Source organism: Hippocampus bargibanti, linkage group LG10, assembly GCF_051943395.1.
Source record: "Hippocampus bargibanti isolate YZ-2025 linkage group LG10, ASM5194339v1, whole genome shotgun sequence".
In the NCBI taxonomy this organism is placed as follows: domain Eukaryota; kingdom Metazoa; phylum Chordata; class Actinopteri; order Syngnathiformes; family Syngnathidae; genus Hippocampus; species Hippocampus bargibanti.
The window spans coordinates 19,755,318-19,780,986 of record NC_142743.1 but is presented as its reverse complement, the minus strand read 5'-3'; the positions used below and the strand labels follow the sequence as shown (position 1 = coordinate 19,780,986).

At 39.7% G+C, this 25,669-nt stretch overlaps 3 protein-coding genes across 6 annotated transcripts in view; all 3 read right to left on the bottom strand.

Annotated features, from left to right (window-relative positions):
- The window catches only part of tbc1d1 (TBC1 (tre-2/USP6, BUB2, cdc16) domain family, member 1), a 35,163-nt gene extending 24,796 nt beyond the window's left edge, over positions 1-10,367 (bottom strand). For 3 of the 4 annotated variants that reach the window (XM_089006330.1, XM_089006331.1, XM_089006332.1), the window contains exons 1-3: positions 10,183-10,367; positions 8,621-9,093; positions 460-1,062 (exon numbers count right to left, since the gene is read on the bottom strand). In XM_089006330.1, coding sequence (XP_088862456.1) covers positions 460-1,062; positions 8,621-9,085 — 1,068 coding nt within the window. In that variant the 5' untranslated portion in view covers positions 9,086-9,093; positions 10,183-10,367. Of the gene's footprint in view, positions 1-459; positions 1,063-6,041; positions 6,244-8,620; positions 9,094-10,182 lie in introns of those variants that run through there. The other variant, XM_089006333.1, reaches the window with a different exon arrangement.
- A 2,403-nt stretch (positions 10,368-12,770) lies between these two features.
- On the bottom strand, positions 12,771-23,781 carry pgm2 (phosphoglucomutase 2). The gene is made up of 13 exons (XM_089005749.1): positions 23,574-23,781; positions 21,531-21,698; positions 20,132-20,323; positions 19,746-19,829; positions 18,697-18,890; positions 17,845-18,034; positions 17,664-17,761; positions 16,517-16,697; positions 16,334-16,427; positions 14,761-14,890; positions 13,599-13,794; positions 13,126-13,259; positions 12,771-13,045 (listed from the first exon to the last, which is right to left on the bottom strand). Exons 1-13 carry the CDS (start codon positions 23,646-23,648, stop codon positions 12,943-12,945), a joined length of 1,839 nt encoding a protein of 612 aa, XP_088861875.1. The 5' UTR covers positions 23,649-23,781; the 3' UTR covers positions 12,771-12,942.
- Positions 23,782-24,057: 276 nt separating this feature from the next.
- The window catches only part of zcchc7 (zinc finger, CCHC domain containing 7), a 39,377-nt gene continuing 37,765 nt past the window's right edge, over positions 24,058-25,669 (bottom strand). Inside the window, exon 10 of the mRNA XM_089005748.1 lies at positions 24,058-25,486. Within this exon, the coding sequence (XP_088861874.1) occupies positions 24,939-25,486 (548 nt within the window). The 3' untranslated portion in view covers positions 24,058-24,938. The remainder of the gene's footprint in view (positions 25,487-25,669) is intronic.

The window sequence follows — 25,669 nt, the reverse complement described above, 5'->3', positions numbered from 1 at the left end:
GGTCAATAAGGACTGTGTGCTCTGGCTCATGTATAGCAGCAGTCAGCATTGGTGGAGCTGAGTCATGCCATTATCTGCTTCTTGTTTGTTCCCACTTACTGTCTGCTGCCCAGGTTCACACACAAGACTATCGCTCATTGTCATTTCTTGCACACGCAAAATGCGCCAAATATAAAACAAATCATCAAACATGCCAAAGTATAGAGTGATGCAATCCGTGTCATAAGGGCATGGTTATATGATTATATTTTATCATTTTTATAACACAAACAAATATGGGAGTTAATGTACCCAATGTATGCTCCCACTAGGGATCCAATCGTTAAAGCATGAATTGGGCCTTTTACGACAGACCACCCAAACAGTATACGCATTTGGAGCTACTCAGATTTCATGTTGTATTTAATTGTGTGATTCCTCGGAGGCTCATAATGAATATTCTTCAGAACGTAGCCGTACCATAAACAGCATGGTCCTGTTCTCCTGCAGGCTGGTGGGCTGCACCCCGGGTGAGTGATTGAGTGCATCTGTCGTGTTGGAATGGGAGATCTCCGGTGAGAGTCCATTCTCATCCAAGGCCTGCAGAGATGGAAAGCTGGGGTCCCGTTTAAACAGCAGTGGGCGTTTTCCGTTGGTGGGGCTCCCAGTAGCAGCGTTACCTAAAGTTGGACTTCCCAGTCCGTTCGACTGAAAAGCTAATGCCCTCTTCAGTCCACCGACTAATCCCCCAGCATTTACGGCTTTTTTAGTGGTCCCCGAGCCCTGAGCTAGCTGGCTGAACTTCTCAATGCATTCGTCAATTAGAGCAGGAGGGGCCTTCTTATGAGCAACAGTCACACGGCCGCAGAAGAGCACTTCAAACTTTTTGGCAAAGGTTGTCGGGGACAAGGCGGGGTTGTTCTCCACAGAACCTGCTGCGGGACAAGAAGAAAAGGTGATGTGTGTTTCCAATGGTTTGAGGTCTGCGGGATCTGCCCAAGTCTTGTTGGGAATAGTAAACGTGTCATCGTTGCGTGCAGAGCTTTTGCCAGCTTGCCGTAGTGTACTGATGATTTCAGGGACCTGAAATGCACAAACATGCATTATAAATGGTAAGCTGAAGTGTTCACATTTTAGACGCATGCAGATGCATCATATCTTTTCTTTTTTATTTCTCACATTCGAGTTGAGGAAAGGGAGTAATGGAATTTGTATTTTTGAACTTGGCAGGTCACCTAAATATCAGTGTACAAGTCTGTATAGCAGGAATGTAACACAATGTCCCTTTTTCAAAATTTTCATCAACCACTTGCATGGGATTTTGTCATGGGAATTTTTCAGTACCAGTACTGAGGTTCTTCATAGGCAGGTATAACATTGAGGTCAAAATTTTGATATCTTGACGTGTACTTGCGTACTTGTATTTTTGCTGACAATTTGTACGCTGAGCCTACATCAAGGTAAAATTGTATACTGTAATGCACTTTGCGATTCAACACAGGTAGCACTAGGCATGGCTATTGAAAGATTTTTATAAGCTTGTTTGGGGAAGGATTTATTCAGTTATTATTTCGGGCCTATGAGGGGAAAACACAGCATACAAAAATGTGTGTCTCTGACTTTTTTTTTACGTCTTAAAAATACAAAAAGCATCAATCAGCTATCAGATGTGTGTGCTGGAAACGCTCATATTCCGCAAAAAAAATAACCCGCGGTTTCCATTTAGGTCACATACTGGTCAGATCTAACACACGCGTTCAATTTCTATTTCACAACCTCCTTTATGACAATAAAGTCACATGGAAACCTTTGATCCTCACATGCCTGTGCAGATTGTCCTTGCAAATATTGCACCACCACAGTAAGGAAGACGATAGAGGAAGTGGATTTGGTTGAGTCACATGAGTGATGTCATTCATGTGAGGTAGCTGAACAGCAACTACAACTGATGACTTCTTTCTCAGCAGATCATGCTCTGTCTTGCCGGGGCAAGAAGGTTTTTGTAGTTGAGATTCAGAACAATAGCCTTTCCAATAATAGCTCTGGAAGCACATTTTGTTTTCACATTCGGCTGGTATTATTAGCTGAACGCCTAAAGTAAAATAGACAGTCTCGACCTGAAAAGGAATGCGGCTGTTTTTCAGTTTTGGGTTGTAAAATTCTCTGTTCACTGCCGAAACTTTGTGAATATCGGCAACAAAATATTCCTTACTCTGAAGTCTCATTTCTATTTATGTTGAAATAATGCTGGCATGTGAGTGGTGCCTTAATTTATATGTCCTCCAACAACAACCATTGCTTGATTAACCTCTGCCAATCTTTATTTAAACACCGTCATAAACACAGTCTTAAAAGATATAGATCAGCAGAGAAAGGAACTAAACAAGTCTCGATGGTTGCAGTATTCCCCCCGTACAAAAAAAAGATGAATTCTATAACACGATGTACAGACGTTTTCGACTTCTTAAACTGATATAAATGATGCTATCAGCTACTTCTTATTGTCCACTTGGCATTAAAACAACCACACATTCAGTTTTGAAATGAAAGCTCACAGATAAGGCCAAGAGTAATTTGTTCTGTAAGCAGGTTGTTCGAAAATCGTGATTTTTAAACTGGGCCAGTACCCCACCAACGTGAGAATCACTGCACCTGTGAAAACATCCGCCAAAACAATGACAAATCCTGCGGCAACATACCAGACTTTGATATTTTGCTGTCAGGTCCAAAAGATTCACATTAAAAGCATATTACTCAGAACATTTGTTTTATAAATAAAGTAAAAAAAAAAAGATTTTCCAAACAATTGCTGCAATTGGCTGGCAACCAGTTCAGGTTGTACCCCGCCAACTGTTGGACAACAGCTGGGATAGGCTATAGCACATCCGCGACCCTTGTGCGAATTAGCAAATGTATGGATGAATAGATGGATATCAGAGTGAAACGCAATCAAATCTCTCAGTTGTATAAACTCATCAGAATGATATAGTGAAACAGATATACCAAAACAAATGATATTCCACACATTTGGACAAGTTTTGTGTTAAACTAGTATACATGGAGTATTCCATGGCACAGTCCCACTTAAAGGCAGACATATTACAACACAGACCCTCAAACAATTCTTAAAGCCTCGTTTTAAAGGGAGAAATTAGTAAAAGTAGAGCGGAGAGATGACTTCACACTCCAACAGAGACGGTAGCTGGAAGTTTCACAAACATGTCCATGAAAGGGGATCTGCAACAGGAAGTCAGCTGGACACAGCCTGAGTGTGTCCATCCGCAGTCATGGGTTCTCACAGAGTAGCAAAACTAAAAAAGCATACAGTCTCGCACGAAGCCAGTATTAAATAGCACTACTGTTAGTGTGCCCTCAAAAAGAAGGAAGTTCCACAACTACCACCACTCACATTTAGTTTCTGAGAGCTAAACTAGCAAAAATATATCAAGTGGGATTGCAATAATGCTAGCATATACACTGTGTCCCAAAACTCATGAAACACTGCCTTGGTTTGATGTATCATCACAAGAAGAAAGTAGTGCACAACAACTTTTACAACACCCTGTTTTATAGAAAAATTAACCATATTAAAGAATATGAAGTTAATAATAACCCTCTTGATGAAAAGTGGTTTAGATACCAGATAGTTTGACGAAGAAATGTGAATTATTTTACGAACTGCAACAAAAACTAAGTTCAATTTCTATCAGTTAATACAACACAATACAATGCATTCTGGTTTATATCGGACTTTCAACAAAGCTACAACAAAGTGCTGAACAAAACGGTTAACATAAAGTAAAATAATAAACAACATAACATACAAGATGGACAGTCATTCATCTTTCCCTCAGAAGATATGTTTTTTAAAGCAGTTTAGGAACAAAAAGGAGGAATAGGACACTTACAGCGAAAAAATAAAACAAAATAAAATAAACAACAAAACACTGAATAGATTATATCGGAAATAATGCTGCGTAAGGACGTTAGGTGCTATATGTTTTTTGTGTGTGTTTTTTAAAAACCCTGTGATCCTGAAATGTCTTCATTTATTTACATTCCACTCCTCTTGACTTTGTTGGCCATTCACTTACAAGGAAATGAGGTAAAAAGAAATTACATGACGATCCAGCAATACCTCATGTGAAATGCAGTGGTCGGGACTATTTTTAAATGGCAAAAGAAAATGCCAAGAAGCAGGTGTGGGTATAAAACCTAGCTTTGAAATGTGTCCAATTGCATTCTGTCGAGCTTAGCGAATTCTCACAAGTTAGCATGTTGTCCCACTTGGGTAGCTCCCCAGTCATGCGCCTTCTGAAGCACAGCCCATACAGGCTCAAAGTTCAGGAGGCACATTGCAGACAGGATAGCAAGAGAGAAACGAGAGATTAGGAAAGGTCATTGAAATGTTTTGCTAGAGGAGAAAAACTGACATCACTAATTTGTAGGTCTTAAAAGACAACCGACGTCTCCGGACAAGTTGTGTCCATAATTTGTAAAATGGCTTCAAATGACTTCTACTGAGCGTATTTTACGAAGATTCCACCGCATATAGCTATATTTTACGTTTTAAGACTCGTGCTGAATATTCTGGAAGACTTGTTTTTGAGTTGGTGACGAGTCTGTATGTGACGTCACTGAAGGAACGCCCCTGACCGAGAAAAAAAAGGACACATTGTACTAGTACTTCCATCACGTCAATGCTTGTTTGGTCTGAAAACCTCGTGTTGCGCCAGAAGAGGGCGTCCAAGCTCCATGTCAGGAATTTATCAGCCTGAGGAAACGGGCTGATTCATTCCTCACAGGAGCTCAGCGGCCATTTTCTGCCTCTTTTTGGGTGAGACATTTCCCCCCAATGTTGCCTCAAAATGGAACGGAATAAATTCTTTAATCAATTGCAAACATGTATGCTTTCCTCTTCAGAACTATTTGAATCATATTCATAACTGGATGTGTACCAAGAAAGCATATTCTCTGAATCTGAAGCCATTGTTTTGATTCTCCAGCAATGCAAGACGTATTGGCGTGACGTCACGAAGTGTGGGCGGGACTTTCTGAAAATGCTCCATTTTTTGCAGATTTTGTACACTTTAAGTCATTGTTATTGGTGTTTTGCATTTGAATAAAAATATCATACTGCGTGTTGTGGGTATTTTAGATGCTATAAAACGTTTTTCTGATGTCAGGAAACAAAAAAAGTGACGTTGGTTGTCCTTTAAAATAAATAAATAAACAAACAAACAAATCCATGAATAAAAAATACGAGGACAAGGAAAGCAATGTCATTATCTCAATGGTGACAATTTGTTGACAGCTTGACATTGAATTATTATTTTTTTTGCTGAGTCCCAACCAACTGTTGAAGAGGAAATTAAACCACAACGTCACAGTGATAACCACATCGCCTTGATCCAGTCATGGCTTCAAATAGTAATGATGAGCATTAACAATAGTAATTTATGATTAGTGTGAATGTAAAAACAGGAAGCCACCGCTAGCTAACAGTGTAGTTTCGTTGTAGAAAGATGTGTGATGGAGCGTTTAAAAGAAGAAAAAAAATGTTGAATATTTCGACATTTCAACTACAAATACCCAATGGACCGTGGACACAAAGCCACTGTGTATTCCATTTTCCAGACAAATAGATGTTGAATACAAACTTCAATTGATAAATGGATGGATATACGTATATATAAATATCCATACTAGAAACAGTGCTCCTACATAACACGTACTTTTGCCACCTTTGGATAAAAAAAATCCCGATCTGCGGCTCGATGATGCCAGCTAAATTCAAGTGATTACTTCGCTATCATGCTACCATTCCAAATGAAATAAACATTCAAAATCACACGGCGGGTGGTCGCCATTCGACAGTCACGCCACAATCTTGTGTAATGAGTGCTCTTTTAAGCACTATCAACCATAAACACGACAAACATCCCAGTGCGACAGCATGTCACTATTAACGATCAGAAGCGGCATCGGCTACCGTTAGCCGAAACAGTCCAGTTCGTCCTGTGCCATAAAGTTCAGGAAAAACTTTCCTGAGTTCCACTTACATTTTTGGGTCCCTGCTTTGTGTTGAACAGGTTGAATCGCTGGAGTCGCGCTTTCATCCCATCCGCCATAAACTCGTCATACACGGTGAAAAATGTGAAATTGTTCAAAGACAAAAAAAAAAACTCTCTCCAAAATTATTTCATTGCAAAATTAATCTCGCTCCCAGACTCCCAGGATCCCGAGATCAAACGTCAAATTCCCCAAGTGTCAGAGAAACATCCGTTTATGACCTACCAAAGTAAGATCACCCAGTCGTTTTTTTACACACTCCATCGCACGTGACCCGGGCTGTGTGTTTGTATTATGCACGAAGCGGATTCTTTTTCCCGTCTTCAATCCGGGTAACAAAAAACAGCAACAACGCGGCTAAATCCACCAATAAAAGGAAAGACCCTCACTCAAATATCCAGTGGGCGGCTACGCAAATGAGGACAACCAGTAAAATGGATGGCCGATAACACTTGTAAATCACACAAAAATAATGTGTACGACATCTAAAATAATCCCTTCATTCATGCATCTATTTCTCTAACTGCTAGCTGTCACACAATCAGCATCGATTAAATTAGATGGAAACTGATGGATGCACTCATTTCTGTGATAAAAGACCATAATACATTTAGTGGACATTTTTTGAATTGGCCTTTTGACAAATAGGATGACAAAATAAACAGATAACATAACGATAAACACCAATGTAACTTCACAAAACGAAATCAACTTTTCGTCAGATTAATATTGTATTAACTGCGGAACTGCAATTGAATGAAAGAAACACATATCCCGGTAAACAACGTGTAATAGTGTCACCTAGTGGTTACATAAATAATAATTTCCAAAATTGAACATTAAATTTGACAAGCGCATCACAAACCGTCACAGTGTAATATCTGCTCAGTAAAACTTTGTGTAGTACTGTACCCGAGTAACTGTGAAGTACTCAATTCAGTGTCCGTACCTTCAACCCTTTGTGACCGGAGAACAACCGAGCACTTTTGTTCTACGACAGCTTCTTGCTGTTTTTGCTATCCAAATCCAAAAAAAAATCCCTGAATGCCACAATTTACCGAACAACTCTTTGTCTTATTTAAATTCCCAGTTTTTATAAGATAAAAACACAAAACCCAGGGCAAACAAATATATACAGTAGACCAAAAAATATATTAACCCTCATATTATGTTGAAAAAAAACACGATTTTGTTGTGGGTCATTTTTACCCGCATGTAAAAATCAACACAAAACAGTCAAATAATAGGTGACATCAGCAAGAACTGTTTCTGAAAGGTTATAAACATATTTGAAAAACAGAGACAACATATTTTATATCCCATTGGAAGATTTTAGAGCTGTTTTGAAGAAAGCAAAAAATGGTATCCAGTGCTTTAGTCAACGCAAAAATGGAAACGGGTAAAAATGATCCCCTTAAAGGACAACCGACACCATTTTTTTGTTTGCTAAATCACATCAGAAAAACGTTTTATAGCATCTAAAATACCCAAAACACGCAGTATGATATTTTTAGTCAAATAAAAATGACTTCAAGTATGCTGAAACTGAAAAAAAAAAATAGAAACCGGAAGTGGCCAGTTTCAAAAGGTCCCGCCCCCATGTTCGTGGGGGCGGAAAGAAAAAAAATGGTGTCGATTGTCCTTTAAATCCAAGCTGAATACCTACACTTGAATCACATTGTGATTGTTTTTTTTTTTTTTCAAATACATTCTGTTTGTGTGGTCAGTTAGGGTGAAGCCGCACAGAAGCATTCCAATGACAGAAAAAGAAGTTTGTATTCTAGTGATACTGTTTATGTATACACACTGACATGTTTACAATGCACCACACAGGTCATGTTCATGCTGGCTGCATGTTAACTCATTGTTACATAACAGTCAAACATAATACAGTATCACTCATAAACTAATAGCACTGGATTTTCACTGACATTTGACTAAGGTTTTGTTGTAGTAGTTGTTCTTTTTAAACAAGATTATTTTAATGTATTTTAACTCATTCACTGCCATTCACAAATTTATTCAGGAATTGAAAATATGACGTAGAGCACCATTCCCGAATTTGTTCGGGTTCTGTTTTTTTCATGCTTGGACAACTGCGCTAATTTCAGGCTCATATAACCACAGACCCATATAATTTAGGAATTAACTCTTTTTTTCCTGATGAAAGAAGAGAGTCTAATGTTTCTTACACTGCATTGAATGTTTATGTAGTCCTAAAACTCAATATTCTGTGGGTCCTGGAATTCGAGTGACAATGACAAAAACCCTGGCACTGTGCCAGGCACAGAACCAAAACAAGTCGACTGCCATTTTCTTTAGGAGAACGGGCTCGTTCGATAATAATAATAATAAATTTCATTTATAAGCGCCTTGCAAAAGTGACACATCACTCATTGTGGTAGCTCCGTGTGTATCCCAAAAAATAGTTTGTATGCCAAGGGAAAACCTTCATGAATTTAACGTTCTTAAACTGAAAAGTTCGTAAGCCAAGGGATTCGTAAACCGAGGTATCACGATAAAAAAAAAGTCCGTTTTCTTTTCACTGTACAGCAACACACACATTTACCTTTTTGCTGTCCTGGCACTTGAACACATAACAGGCGCAGCATGGAGCATCTCTGAGCAGGCATCCAAAACTGCTAGGCTCCTGGCTATTGTGAATAAGCTTGGTCACCTGGTGAGGTGGGCACTCAAACAGCACAGTGTGCGTCAGGGGGTCCCAAAGCAGCCCTTCGGTCCCCACACAAACACACCGCACCCACGACGGTGACACGCATAGCGACACAGTTGGACCGGGTTCCTGTGACCTGCTAATGTTGGCCACTACCCAGGGTAGCATCGCCATGGTGGTCATACGGTGGACCGGGAGAGAGCCGATTAATGTCAGCTTGTACTTCACTTCCTCCACCGCCTCCTCCATCATATCATCACAAGTCGTCTCAGAAGAAATGGATGGATTGTACTCAGAAGATAAATGAACCCCATCAAAGGTATTCCTTGTGGGTTTCACTTCAAAATAAAGTCCATTCATGGTTCTTTCTGTAAAGTATAATAAGAGGAAATTACACTTTAAGGAGCGCACAGAGACTGAGATTAACTCATTCACTGCCATTCATTAATTTATTCGGGAATTGAAAATATGACGTCGAGCGGCATTCCCAAATTTGTTCGGGTTTTGTTTTTTCATTCTTGGGTGCTGATAAAGTGCTGGCCATGGCCTCTGGAAATTGTTTTTTTTTCTTTTCCACAAGAGGGCAGCATTTCCCCTTTTCCATGTTAGTACTTTGTTCCAGCTTCAGCTGTTGTTAAAGCCCTATGTAAACCAATATGTACACATTGCATTGTAGTTTAGACAGCCACCCTCATTTGAAGCTCATATAACCCCATAACCCATAAAATTTAGGAGTAACTCTTTTTCTGATGAAAGAAGAGAGTCTAAAGGTTTCTAACGCTGTATTGAATGTTTATGTAGTCCTAAAACTCAATATTCTGTGGGTCCTGGAATTCAAGTGATAATGACAACAACCCTGGCACTGCAGTGGACACATTTTTGCACGTCTGGCAGTGAATGAGTTAAATAATTCAGCATATTCAAATGGACATCGCAAATGTAACGGAAAGCAGCAATTTTTACACAACAAACAGATAGCCGTCCATAAATATGGACGGCTTTTTCTGCCCTTGACAGTATTTGGAAGTGCAGGGGGGGTGATGGGTGGTCATTCAGCGGGTGTGCTGAAATTATCACCTGGTGTTGTTTGCACTTAGACTGTGACAAGGGCACGCACGCACGAATGCCGGGATCTTATTTATAAACAAATCAAGGTCGATCTCCCGTTCAATGTTTTGACAAAACATGGTGAGATATTGACAATTCCATCATGAACTGACCCAGAGAAACAACCACTCTGTAATTATGAAATCGTATAGGACAGCATCATACTCATGATGTCCACAGTAAAATCTTATGTGGCATAACATATGTCAACAATCCACTGAGTCGTACACTTGTGGTGCCATAACTTTATATTACGAATCGAATCGTCGCCTCGAAAATAACACGTTTTAAACAAAATCGGGGGGAAAAACATTCGGAATTGTGCGAATCTCTTTCTGTGATCGCCTTACTTGTTGTTGAGCGAAACCAGGAAACCCCGGTCGAGTCCAAAGATCCCACGGAATTCGTGACCCCGTGAACAGAACCACGTAAATGAACTCGGGGCGAAGGAGACGGTGGGCTTGGCGTTGTGTCGTGGTGATTAGTTGAGTTAAATTTAGGTTCCTCTCTGCCTACACGAACCACTGGGCCTGAACACATGACGACTGCGTGGGGCCTGCGTGCACAATACTTAGGACACGCCCACGGATACCCAAGTCAAGTGTACTGTAGTATATATACAGAACGATACAAAACAATACAGTACTACAGTAAACCGATAGCACACCAGAGTTGGGAAATGTAGGCTCATTAGGTTTTGATGAACAAAAGTAATTAATAATTATGATGGATATCAGCTGGGGTTTTGTTACGTTGACACATGAAAAGTCCCACTTAAAGTAGTGTTCAAGAAGTTTGAGTTAAGGTATTTTGTCTTACTGTTGAAGGCATATTTATTTAAAGAGAGATATGGACCGGTTTAGCTGAAAATAACTGTGTTGTATGAGTGGCAACAAGTGGGCAAACAGCTTAATTGTACCTTCTGTCATCCAGCGGATGAAAACTAGCACAATAAACAGTACATCATTGTCATGAAAAGTGATCAAAAGGACATTATAAGTAGTGAATTGTATTTTTTTTATTCGTTTTCACTGCGGAACTGATGGCCTTTCATGGCACAGTATAGTTGTGTCACGGTTTGCGAGGTGGTGATGGATGGTGAATCCCAAAAAAAACAGGCAGAAGGGAGCAGCAGGGTGTAATTGACAAATTGTTTTAAAATGAAGTCAGCAGGAACAAAATCTCAAACATCAAAGTCATCAGAAGTACAAAGTAGCAAAGAAAACCATGAGTAAAAATCTGCCAAGATGAAACAAACCTGACAGGGTGAATCAAACATACAATGACCTGACAGCGAATGGTCGTGCCGGGAGTCCTTTTAACTGCCACTGATTGGAACGACCAGCACCTGTGCAGGTGCAGGCGGGGCCAACAGCACCATCCGTTGGTCACCAACCAGATCGTGACAAGTTGGAATTCATGATGTATTTAAATGGCTCTTTAAAAAGATAGACAGGTGAACTATCGTCATGTGAAATATTTATTATAGTCAGTCTATAGCAAATGTGTCAAACAACTTTTCTTGCCGTGACTACATTGTAGTTAGTTTCCTCTCGGAGGCCCTTATGGATTTGGGGAAGCCATTACTATGTTTAATCCCCACCACATATTGCAAATAAAGCGTGCCAAAAAATTAATGAATAATGAGTTTTAAAATCTGGAGTCAATAATAATGCCTGTTATTGTGGTTTTTATACGACAATTAGATTATTTTTTTTTTTACTTTAGCAAGCATGATGGAATTTCACAAGTTTGATTTGCTTTCACGGGCCGAATAAAGTGATGTGGCGGGCCAGCTTTGGCCCCTGGGCATTGACTTTGACACCCAAGGTGTATTGATACCGTCAAAACCAGAACTATCAACACCATTGCTAAGTGTGTGGCAGAAAGAAAAAAATATTACACCTAAAATATAAATGTACAAAAATTTAACGGGCAATGGAATAAAATGTTTATTACCACACAGAAAACAGTAAAGACAATCTGTTCATGTGAAAGAGGTCCGATCGAATTCATTACACATTGTAAGAGCTGAAAATGTATGGTGTGCATCAAGGGAGTTGAACAACTGACCAAAAAGTTCTTAAGCACATTTAAATTAAAAACACAGAGAATCATAAGTCTGATTTTAAAAAAAGGAACCTATCGGTACTTAAAAATCTTTTAAAGGACAACCGACAGTATTTTTTTGTTTCCTAACTGACATCATAAAAACGTTTTATAGCATCTAAAATGCAAAACACCAATTAAAATGAGTTAAAGAGTGCCAAAACTACTTCCTCACTACTTCCGCCAGGATGTCTTGCCTTGCTAAAGAATCAAAACAATGGCTTCAGATTTGGAGAAGATGCTTTCTTGTTACTCATATAGTTCAAATAGTTCTGAAGAGGAAAGCATAAATGTTTGCAATTGATTAAAGAAGTCCTGCCGTATCAATTTGAGCCGTCAGGACTCCAATGTAGCGTCCCAGAAAATGCACAAGATGACGCCCGAGCTCCGTTGGAAATGGGCTGATTTGTCCGCTGGGAATTTGTGTCAACTAGTATCAAATAGTAGTCTTGGTGCAACACACAACGATTCACCATCGCGTTATTTATGTGTTTTCGCCAATTTCGCTAATTTCGCCATCAACACGAACTAACACGAAGTTTTCAGACCAAACAAAGTACCAAAACTGCATTGTTTCTTTTTTTTTCGGTCAGGGGCGTTCCTTTAGTGACGTCACGTACGGACTCGTCACCAACTCAAAAACAAGACTTCCTGAATATTCAGCTCAAGTCTTAAAACGTAAAATATAGCTATATGCCGTGGAATCTTTGTAAAATACGCTCAGTCAAAGTCATTTGAAATGATTTTACAAATTATGCACACAAGTTTTCCGGAGGCGTCGGTTGTCCTTTAAATTAAAAACACAGAGAATCATAAGTCTGATTTAAAAAAAAAAAGGAACCTACAAGTACCTAAAAATCTTTTAAAGATAATGTAGGTTTTTGTGTGACCCAAACCAATGGGAATGTCGTTCTAGTCACTGCTGGTCTTCTGGTCTGTGTCACGCCAAATTTGTAATCAAGACAGACATAATAACATGACGTCACACATACACATCACTTCTATTGTGGCTTTGGTTGCAGTTTGTTCTTCTGTGGCTCAAAGAAGTTTTCAATGATGGCCTCAACGAGCTGGTCTAGTTCCCTCTTCAGGTGCTCCATATCACTGTGAATAATAATGACATGATGCCAGAATGACCTTTTTTTTTTGCTTACATTAGTTGGCTGCGATTATAATTTTTGTACCTGTTGCCAGGGGCTGCACAAAGCTCTGTGTAATATTTGATTTTGGGTTCGGTGCCGCTGGTTCTCATGGTGGCCACGCCCCCATTGGAGAAAGTGAATGTGATCATCTGACTGGAACGGGAGGTGGGAAGAATCTGGGGATTATGGAGAAGGAAGAAACGATTTTTGAAAAGAAAGGCATTTAATCAATGACACGTAGGTCTGGGGTGTGGAGGACCTCCATTCGTGGTACAGTCAAACCTCGGTTTTCGAACGTCTCGGTTCTCATACCATTCGGTTTTCAAGCAAAAATGTCCTATTTTTTATGCCGCGGTATACAACCAAAATTTGTTTCTCAACCAAACTGAGTGCATTATAAATAGAAACAAGAAATAGAGCTACACAGAAAATGCAATGGCGCTCTACGTCATACTATCAATTCCCGAATAAATTCGCGAATGGCAGTGAATGCGTTAACATGGTTTGATACTTACAGCCTTGTTATCAGGCTGGTTGCTGTCGTAGCCGGTAGTCAAGTCACGGACTGCGGTGATCGAGAAGGGACCGCATTTGCTCGGGTAGGAGTCCTTGATGCCGTCTTTGAAATTGCGCAGGCGCTCAAACAAGTTGGTGATCACAGCTTGATCATGGCATATGAAGTAGGAATTCTTACTGAGGTGGTAACCATACCTGAGAGAAAAAGGGAGTGAGAGCGTGGGAGTGATATAGTGAGAGAGTGAAAGCAGATTCGCTGTAACATTTTCATCGTATGAAAATTGTTGAGTTTGCTCATGAAGGACAATCGACACCATTTTTTTGTTTCGTAACTGACATCAGAAAAACGTTTTATCGCATCTAAAATACCCAAAACACGCAGGCTGATATTTTTAGTCGAATGCAAAACACCAATAAAAATGAGTTAAAGTGTCCCAAAACTACTTCAAAATGACCCTGGAAATTGCAAGTTTCAGAAGTGTGACGTCACGCCAGGACGTCTTCGCCTTGCTCTAGAATCAAAACAATGGCTTCAGATTCAGAGAAGATGCTTTCTTGTTACTCATCCAGTTATGAATATGATTCAAATAGTTCCGAAGAGGAAAGCATAAATGTTTGCAATCGATTAAAGGAGTCCTCCCATATCAATTCGAGCCGTCAATGACAGCAATGTAGCGTCGCAGAAAATGCACAAGATGGCGCCCAAGCTCTGTTGGAAATGGGCCGTTTTGTCTGCTGGGAATTTGTGTCAGCGAATATCAAATAGTTGTCTTGGTGCAACACACAACGATTCACCATTGCGTTATGTATGTGATTTCCTTCTAATTTTGCCATCAACACAAAGTTTTCAGACCAAACAAAGTACCCAAAATGCATTGTGTGTCGCTTTCTCGGTCAGGGGCGTTCCTTCAGTGACGTCACGTACGGACTCGTCACCAACTCAAAAACAGGACTGAATATTCAGTGCGAGTCTTACAATGTAAAATATAGCTATATGCCGTGGAATCTTTGTAAAATACGCTCAGTAGAAGTCATTTGAAGCCATTTTACAAATTATGGACACAACTTGTCCGGAGGCGTCGGTTGTCCTTTCAGTTTCTTTGACCGGAGATCAAAGTGCTCGGCTGGGGTAATATTCAATGTGCAACTGTGCAATCTTACTCTTCGTAGATGGCTGTGAGTTGCTGAGAAAGACTCTTCTGTTTAGCAGCCAGATAGGAAACCATCTCGCCTACTATAGCAGCAGCGCTCACTCCATCTTTGTCCAACACTGAAGGACTGCACATGTACCCTACAACATTCATGCGCGCAAAAACGACATGATGAAAAATAACTTGATGACTGTTGCTGAATGGACTTTAAACACAATACATACATTTAGAGAAACTTGCCGTTACAACCATTTTCAGCATGAAAATGACAAAAGATGAATCATCCATTGTCGATAATGCTATTTTTATTCAGAGTCGCTGGGTACACTGAACTTATTGTGTGTTTTTCCTGCCAACCATGATCACATGTGAAGCGACGCCATTGGAGGACTTCCCAATTCAAATGTCAATGATTTGTAAAGACGGGCAGCTCGTTTTAGGTCTTGTGAAAGGGTGCCAGAAAAATCAACAGGAAGCTGCGCTAAATCTAACTCACATGGATATTTGTGTGGTCGCTAATCAAACTAGCTTGTGACATCAGAGGCACAATGAGGTTTACTGTAATTGAACACCAGAAAGACTGAATTAAAACATACGTTCAATTATATAATTACATCAATATGGTTGATTGCCAAAGTCATTATCAACTTTGTGTCAAGAAAATTCTTAATAAAAAAAACCCTATTTTTCTTTATGTCTTCAAAGAATCTCGATAATCAAAGTAAAAATGTCCACAAAGAAACTGGACTGGTTTCTGGTTTGTTCTTTTTGTTTTCTTAAGTTTTGCAATATATGCTGCAAATCTATTTTTTGTGTGTGTGCGTGTGTTTGTATGACTAGTCTCGTGAGGACCACTAACATTTTATACCATATTCAGTGAGGACATTTTTGACAAGTGAGGACCTTGTGGCTGGTCCTCACAAGTTTTTCATTCTAAAGGCTTCTAGAGGGTCTATATATGCATCTGTTAAAGTTTCGGAGCGGTCCTCACAAATTCGCCCCAAATGATTTTTTGGTGTGTATTTTCATTTCACTTGGATACACACATTTTTTACTCAGTGTGTGTGTGTGTGTGTGTGTGTGTGTGTGTGTGTGTGTGTGTGTGTGTGTGTGTGTGTGTGTGTGTGTGTGTGTGTGTTTAATGGGGGAAAAAGTTCATACCACAAAAAGTAAAACAATATTTTAACCAAATTCACTACAGAAGTGAGGACTTTGAATGTACCCATTCGGAAACCTCACTCCTGCTGTTATTTCAGTTTCAAGTCCACTTTTTATTTCTTTGTTTTTAAAGAAGTAGAAGTGGAAAATGGGGTGACGATTAGTATTCAAATGTAACACTAGTTCTAGACTAAACATATCAGCAACGGTGGTCCTCACTGCTTATCTGGAGTTATCTGGACCTCATTGAAACAGGAATGTGTGTGTGTGTGTGTGTGTGTGTGTGTGTGTGTGTGTGTGTGTGTGTGTGTGTGTGTGTGTGTGTGTGTGTGTGTGTGTGTGTGCGTGCGCGCGTGCGCGCGTGCGCGCGTGCGCGCGTGCGTGCGTGCGTGCGTGCGTGCGTGCGTGCGTGCGTGCGTGCTTACCGATGGCCTCCTCAAAGGCAAACAGAACAGTCTTTCCTCGATCCAAAAGGTCTCGGGCTCTGTTTCCCATCCATTTGAACCCTGTCAGCGTTTCCTATTTTGAAAGCCACTCCAAATTAAATCATTATTTCCAAGTTCAAAAGCCATGTCAAAAAAGGGATTTTGGACATGCGTATCAATTACCTCAAAGTGAAAGCCTTCCTTGAGAGCGATAGCGCGCAGAATCTTGGATGAAACAGTGCTGGCTAACATGTAGACGTTTTTCACAGCACCACCATCGGAGGTTTGCTCTTTCCAACAGTGAAACATCCACCACCCTAGTAATGCTCCCAGCTCATTCCCGCTGAACACTCGCCACTGTCCACTAGCAGACAGGAAGAAGACAACGTACAAGAACTAACCAAAAACCTTTCAGATGGTGTCCACAGTAAAAATAACGTCCAAACTACATTGAAGACATTTCCAAATTAATTTATCCTCCCAAAACAAAATCCATGTTCATGCTTTGTATTTGCCTATATTGATCGTCATCTTGAGCTTTATCAATGGGTTAACTAGATCTGCAAATGTTTAGTTTTACATATGAATCCATCCATTTTCAATCCTACTAAGGGCGGCGGGAAGTGAGTGCAGATTTGAGCAAACTTCCGCAAAGGCATTCCTTGAAATGGTTGCTTTTAATATAATGGAAAAATAACTAGAGTGATACCTTGGCTCACGAATTTAATTGGTTCCCAGACAGAGAGTGTACGGCAAAAAAGTGTGTATCACAAAAATTTATTTCCCATAGGAAACCATTAAAATGAGAATAATCCGTTCCCAGGTGCCCATAAAACAATGTTCCACTTTTGAATTTTCTAAGCCTTAAAACTACACAAAATATACCTTATTTTATGTATAATAAATGTGCTATGGTACCACTGCTGCGTTCTTGACCAATCACATGGCTTTAACCGAAGACAGGGGGCGGGGCATAGAAGACAAAAAAATGTTGGCAGCCATTTTCTTTTTTGGAGAATGGCTTCACTCTCTCTCTGTCTGTAACCCCCCCCCCCTCGCTGCTTGAGTTCTTGATCAATCAAGTGGCTTTAACCGACGAGTGGGGGCGGGGAATAGAGGACCAAAACAAGCCGGCTGCCATTTTCTTGAGAGGAGAACGGACTCATTCGCGAACGACACATCACTCGTTGTGGCAGCTCCCCGAAAAATAGCTTGTATGCCAAGGTAAAATTTTCATAAATGTAACGTTCGTAAACCGAATAGTTCGTAAGCTAAGGGGTTCGTAAACTAAATAAAATCTTGATACGGCATGCATTGTATATAAACACACCTTTCCTGTCTGTCAGCAACAGCCAGACGATCAGCATCCGGGTCATTGGCCAACACCACAGTAGCCCGCTCCGTCTCAGCCAAAGAAAAAGAGAGGGTCTGCAAAGCACACATACAAACTCACAGCACCGACAAACAACATGATTGTTTATCACATGCGTGGGTGACTGTTCTGTGCGTACCAGAACTCCTTCACCCTCCTCTGGATTCGGGTATTTCACAGTGGGGAACTCTGGGTCTGGGTCTTTCTGTTCCGTCACGGCGTAAGGTGGGTGAAGGTCAAAGGCCTTGAAAGCCGACTGCACAAATGTGTGGCCGACGCCGTGCACTGATGTATGTACAATTTTCACCTCACAAGTCTTGTTTAATTCCCTGGAAGAAAAAAAAAGAACCAACTATTTTGAATGTGAGTGCATTTTAACAATGTAATGTGGCGTACCTTGCATATTCGGAACATCATTTTTGCACTGGCGTTAGCCTAATTTAGTACATGAAAGTTTCATGTGCAAAGCGGGCTATGTCTACAACATGAAGATGGGTACTTCAAAATAAATAAATGAATAAATACATAGATAAATAAATAAAATAATGATGTAGATTTAACACTATGGTACCAGTTCTTTTGTATGACATTTTAATTTGAAATGCATTTTAATAGACAACATAGTGGTCGACTGGTTAGCACACGGGTGTCAAAATCAAGGCGCGGGAGCCAAATTCGGCTCACCACCTGATTTCATTCGGCCCATGAAAGTAAATCAAACCTGCGAAGTTCCATGACGCTTGCTAAATAAAGTCTGAACCAAAATTTAAAATTGTGCCATGTAAACCACAATAACAGTCATTATTTTTTACTTCAAATTTGAGAACTAGTGGCAAACACTTCAGAGTGTACTCTCCCGAATGCCCAACGACAGCTGGCAGATGTTCCAGCATGTCCACGAACCTAAACCGATTAGAAAATGGATGGATGCATTTTTTTTGCTGTCTGTATTAAAAAAAAAACTACACTTGTTTGCTGTGTATGTGATTACCTGTGAAGGCAATGTTTCTGAATGGCCTTAAAGTAGTTTATGTGGATGTCGTTATAGGGGTCTGTAAGCAAGGGGCTCTTCATGGCCCTCTCCGTATTCCAGGACTCTGACCATGGTTCCAGATTTTTCTCTATGGCTTTGGAGATGCCTTTGTCATGAGGAGACACAATCTGTGCACCATTGTCCCAGTATACCTAAATTCGTGGAAATAGGTCTGAAATAAGCACATTTTGAAAATAAAAACTAATAAAGACATCTTAAAAGACAACCGACACGATTGTTTCCCAACTGAGATCAGAAAAACGTTTTATAGAATCTAAAATACCCAAAACACGCAGTATGATATTTTTAGTCAAATGCAAAACACCAATAAAAATGACTTAAAGTGTCCCAAAACTGCTTCAAAATGACCTTGAAAATTGCGAGTTTCAGAAGGTCCCGCCCCCTTGTTCGTGACGTCACGCCATAGAGAGTTCAGATTCGGAGAAGATGCTTTCTTGTTATGATCCAGTTATGAATATTGATTATGAATTGTTCAGAAGAGGAAAAGAAATGTTTGCAATCGATTAAAGAAGTCCTTCTGTATCAATTTGAGCCATCTGGACTCCAATGTAGCTCCCAGAAAATGCGCAAGATGGCGCACAAGCTCCGTTGGAAATGGGCTGATTTGTCTGCTGGGAATTTGTGTCCACTTTTTTGGTGTTACCGCAATTGGTAGTGTTGGTGAGAAATCCAACAATTCAGCATCGCGTTATTTATGTTTTTCCCTTCTAATTTCGCCATCAAAACAATGTTTTCAGACCGAACAAAGTATCCAAAATGCATTGTGTGTCGCTTTCTCGGTCAGGGGCGTTCCTGACGTGACGTCACGACAGGCATCGTCATCAACTCGAAAACAAGACTTCCGGAATATTCAGCGTGAGTCTTAAAATGTAAAATATAGCTATATGCGGTGGAATCTTTGTAAAATGCGCTCAGCAGAAGTGATTTTACAAATTATGGATAAAAATTGTCCGGAGGTGTCGGTTGTCCTTTAAATGCAGTGTTACCTTGTAGCCATTGTCTTGTTTGGGGTTGTGTGAGGCAGTCACCATAATGCCGGCACATAGATTGAGGTGTGAAACTGTGAAAGGCTAAAAGAAAAAAAATATGAAACTGTGAAAGGCTAAAAGAAAAAAAATAACACCAGCAAATATCATGATTAATTATATTAATATTTAATTATAAATATAATATTCTAAAACTAGATTGAAGATATCAGCAGATGCATTCAAAATATAACGTTAGGGGCCGTCCAAAGCCAAACTGATCACATGTAGTGGATGTTATTAGATTAGGTTAAATTAATTTTTATTAGTCTCAAAGTAGCAAAGTTATGAAAGGGAGAGGAAATGAAAAAGAAGTAGAAGAACCAAAGAATTAAAGCGTACGTTACCACGAAGGGAGTTGGTGTGATGACAGAGAAGAGATGCACAGGAACTCCTCGGCTGATGAACACAGCTGCAGCCAGTCGGGCAAAGTGTTTGCTGCTGCCCCCGCTAGGGGGGTGGGCTCGGGCATCATAGCCAATTACCACACCTCGCTCCTTGAGGTTTCCCAAATTTTCCTCCAGGTAGCAACAAAATCCCTGTCGAGTGTGAGCAATAAAATATGAATGGAATACAAGTGGGCAGTATGACTTCAAATAAATATTTAGCTCATTCCTCTAGACAGAAACAAAAAGGACAACCGACGTCTCCGGACAAGTTGTGTCCATAATTTGTAAAACGGCTTCAAATGACTTTTACTGAGCGTATTTTAATAAGATTCCACCGTATATGGCTATATTTTACGTTTCAAGACTCGCGCTGAATATTCAGGAAGTCTTGTTTCTGAGTTGGTGACGAGTCCGTACGTGACGTCACTAAAGGAACGCCCCCTGAGAGAAAAAAAGACACATTGTAGCAGTCCTTCCATCACATCAATGTATTTTGCTGTACTTGTTTGGTCTGAAAACCTTGTGTTGCACCCAAAAACTGCCAGAAGAGGGTGTCTAAGCTCTATATAAGAAATTTATCATCCTGTGGAAACGAAGGTGGCCACAGGAGGTCGCCATTTTGTGCCTCCTTTTGGTGAGACATTTCCCCTCAATGTTGCCTGAAATTGTCAGGGAATAAATTCTTCAATGGATTGCAAACATGTATGCTTTCCTCTTCAGAACTATTTGAATCATAACATATTCGTAACAAGAAAGCATATTCTCCAAATCTGAAGCCATTGTTTTGATTCTATAGCAATGCAAGATGTATTAGCGTGACGTCACGAACTGGGGGCGGGACTTTCTGAAAATACCCAATTCGTAGCTCAATTTTTTGCAGATTTTGGACACTTTAAGTCATTTTTATTGGTATTTTGCATTTGAATAAAAATATCATACTGCGTGTTTTGGGTATTTTAGATGCTATAAAACGTTTTTCTTATGTCAGTTAAGAAAAAAAAGTGACGTCAGTTGTCCTTTAAATTTGGTCCTTTGAAATAATGATTTTAAAATTTAATTCTTCATCCTGAATGGTAAAACAGATCCTTTTAGTAATGTATCTTCCAATCAAAATTTGCACTTTGTTAATGAACAAGTTCCTTCTCACACGATTCCGACCACAGGTGATTTTTTTTTGCAAAACAAGTTTACCCATTCAAAGAAATCCTCCATCTTGAAGGGAATTTGTTATTGAGACGGATGAAGAAAAACAAAAAAAATGTTTTGTCTGTCCGTCTGCCTTGGGAATTTCAGGAAAAATAGAACATCAAGTAGCAACACAGGTGGACCGCCCTAACGTGCATGTGAATTAACAGACCTGTGTCGTCTGGATGATAGTGAGGTCATTCATACAAGCAATCCCAGGGCCCATGGCTGCCCTAAGACCTGCAGTACCAAATTCCATCCTGGATGAGAAATATTTCTTGAGCGTCTCTACGGCACCATCTTTTAGCAGTTTCTCCACCGCAGACACTGTCTTTGGATTCTAAGGTGTGAAAAAAACATATGTAAAAACAACTATTATTATCTCCAATATATTACTTTACATAATCATACAAAATTTACATCTCAATGCTTGGCCTCAGATGCTTTTCAATTACAAAAACGCAGTCAGAAGTGAAATGTTCATGTTCACATTTGCAGTTTTCAGAATCAGAAAACCTTTATTCGTCCCACAATAGGGAAATTTACAGTCCACAGCAGCAATTTGAAAGGGGATGAATGGGGTGGGGGGGTGAAAGGATAGAAAACAAGATATTCTAAGCAGGACAAAATAAAAATGTCAACTGTTGTTTTGATTTGAAATTACACCAGTGGAGAGAGTCTGGATCACTGTTTTTTTTCAGCGATTGAAAATTTGAATTTCATAAAGATGAAAAATCAATTTGTGGCGAGCACAGCACATCAAGTTGGACATAAGACCGCACCGAGAGAAGCAGTAAGTAGTTGACATATATTGTGTTTTACGCTGATACTTAACCATATTTATACTTCCAAATGTACAATGGATGAAAAAGCGATGTTTTGGTCCATTATGCACTTTTCTGCAATGCCACTTTGAAATCAAGTCCAGTAATTTAATTTTTAAAAGGATTGCCAATTTGAAACAATTATTTTATATGATTAATCGAATGTTGGAAAAATATAATATAGACTCATTGATTTGTAAAATAATGGTTGGTTTAAGGCTTCCAGCTTTGGTCGCGACCTGACTCAATTTTGTCCATGTTCACTGCTGGGGAATCTGCGCCCATTTTCCAATGTAACCTTATTAGTGACATTCCTTGTCAATTGGAGGCAATGAATGACTGCTTGTGCTTGCATACACGTTACGCTAATCCACACAACGTGTATACCATCAATTGAACATTCATATCTTCCTTGTCTGTACTCACACAGCTCAGTGTGCTTTAACAAGCACGGATATGTAACAAAAATGCAGATCAATGTTCTTGTTTTGTGTAATCGCAGGAGTTACTTCAGATAATGTTCTATCTTATTTTAATTACCAGTCATGTTAGGAACACAAATGGTATAGTAGGTTCAACAACTTGTTAGCTCCTTTCAAACGAGAGACAAGCTGAAATGGTGACCAGGACACCTAATAACAATCAGTTTATTTCACACCTGAGAATTTTGAATGTGAGTGGAAGCCAGATTGACAAGAAAGCCCATGCATGCGTCATTCAGACTGCCGCAAAGGTTGGCTGGGGTCCAGATGCGATCTCATCTCGAACCTGTGATGCTAACCACGAGGCATCCTTACACGAATAATGATTAAACAGTTACAATAACACTGTCGTTTTCTTTTCATTATAAATATATATACATATAACATGCCTATCATCAGAAAACATATGAGTAACTGCATGACTACGTCTCTGCAAAGGCATAATTCATTATACTGTATAGCTCTTGTACTAGCTCCAGTCGAGGAGTGCAGTACTGTACACGTTTTATCTTTTTTACCCTTTTAGGGGTTTTGAGTCCATCTTGTTGCCTATCCAAGATGCCCTGCTGTGCTCAAACCGACAGGAACATGTTGGGGAGAATTAGTCGTCACCACGAGTTTGGCAATTCGAATGTATTGTAAAATACACTAATGGCCCATGAGTTCAACATTTAGAGTTTCATAAATGTAAACTTTGTATCTTGAGGTCAGAAGCCTATGCCACTACAGAACCAGCGAACATTTAAAGAAGTGGTGTCCTCACAAAGTCAGCTTTTTTTCCTCCCGTGAGATAATATCTGAAACTCCACAGTGTGTAAAAAATACAACAGGTTTTATGTGAAAGTCAGGAATGTATATCACAGGTATCAAAGATTCATGCACTTGCTAACAGGTCAGCCGCCTTCGTACCTTGTCATATTGCAGCCATTGATTGACAGCTTGGTCGAGTTTCGCGTCTCCGGTTTTGGAAAATCCTTGGTCCATGTTGGTGCTTTGGCTGATGACGGAAAAAGATCTCTTCTCTTTCAAAGTGCAATTGCCATGTGAAACGAATTAATGGACCAGTGAGAAATGGACACGCTAATGCCGACCCTTTCCTTGTCGAGCAGTGCTGCATTCATGTTATATGGGAAAATACAGAACTTCCCGTTTTTCGAACGGCGAGAAATGAAGGCCAGATTTTTTTTTTTTTTTATCCATACTGCGTATACATATAAATTAGCATTTGAAGCTTTTAACATTACCCGCTGGACATAAAACTCCCATTTCATCATGCTTTCACTATTCTTTTACGTGGAAAAAGACGGTGTGGTGCTCGAAAAACTACTGAAGCTCTGTCACGAATGAACAAACGTCACGAGTTCCACGCGTGTTGCCTTCAGTGTTTATCCAAAACGTGGTAATAACAAATATCGCAGCTTCTCGGTCACTAACACTCACAAACACATTTACTATATACATAGAATGAGGCGGTAAATTTGATCATGTTATTAAGGCATTGTTGTTTTGCTAGCAATAACAACAAGACGGTTTAGTCTCAAAAATGTCATTTGACTCAAGGAAACACTGTTGGAAATTCTACAGTGAAAACAAATTGTCTTGATTTCCAAGTCCAAGAAGTGATTCGAAAATGTTTGAAAATATGTGGCATAAATACACTTGTCTTTTACAGCCATACTATTTTAGTTTAATAATCTAAGCAACAAAACAAAGAAATGCCAAGAAGCAACAATTAATTTCACTAAAGGGAGACAAATGGAAACAGGAATGAACAGAGTAAAATAAGAATCAATTTTGTTAAGTGGACGCAAACTAAATCGAAACAGCAATGAACAGAGCAAAATAATATGCAATTTATTTTATTAAATGAGGACAAAATGTAAATGCAATGCAAGACGTCTTGACGTGACGTCACGAACTGGGGGCGGGACTTTCTGAAAATGCCCAATTCGCAGGTCAATTTTTTTGCAGATTTTGGACACTTTAAGTCATTTTTATTGGTGTTTTGCATTTGACTAAAAATATCATACTGCGTGTTTTGGGTATTTTAGATGCTATCAAACGTTTTTGTGGTGTCAGTTAAAAAACAAAAAAGTGACGTCGGTTGTCTTTTAATTAATAAAACTCTAACCAGTAAATACTGTACTAGGTGTTCCAAAAGAAAGAACGTGTTGATTTAGTTTCATTTGTTTATTATACTTGTGCTGGTGGTCTGGCTGGGTCAGCATCACACTCAAATACAGTCGGGCAGCGAGAGAGGCTTATACTACCCACTTACGATCGCTTGCATTTCCGTTGTTTTATGCTAAAGAGATTATCATCTGTTGGATACATTTTTACAGCTGTTTTTTTCCATTGATTTCTCTTTTCATGTGTGTATTTTTTCATCTTGCCAGGTGCTGTCCTAAAATCATCTTTGAGCTCCGCTGATGAACGTTGTTTGTTCTTCTTTCTCTTCTTCTTGGGTTTCTCTTCTCCGCCTTTTCCCCTGGGAAAATCGTCGCTGTCATCTACGAAGAGTTTGGGAGGTGCAGGACGTTCCTTGGGCACCGCTCTCTTGGGCTTCCACTGTTTACCTGCGCTCGCTTGTCGTTTGTGCTTGCTGAACTTATTATTTTTGGGGGAAAATGTAGCCTCAGAGCCACTGCCGTCGTCAAAAAATTGATGGTTTTTGGTGGCTTTGGGGTTGCAAGCATTGCTGTCCAATTTCTTGTAAGAGGGGTGGCCATTGGTTGCATGGCTGATTTTCTGTTTCTTCGTCTGTGGTTCAACAGTAAGCCTAGTCTGAGAATTATTAGGCATAAAGCCATTTTTCTTCAGTTCTGAGGATGGATGGGGGAGAGATAAACAATATTATTGGTGATTCAAAAATAAGACCACAGTGCATCACGAAATGTGTTTTTTTTCCTAAATATTTTGGTGATTAGATTTATTTAATGGCAGGAATGTGATAAAATTAACTCATTCACTGCAGTCCCAAATTTATTCGGGAATTAAAAATATGA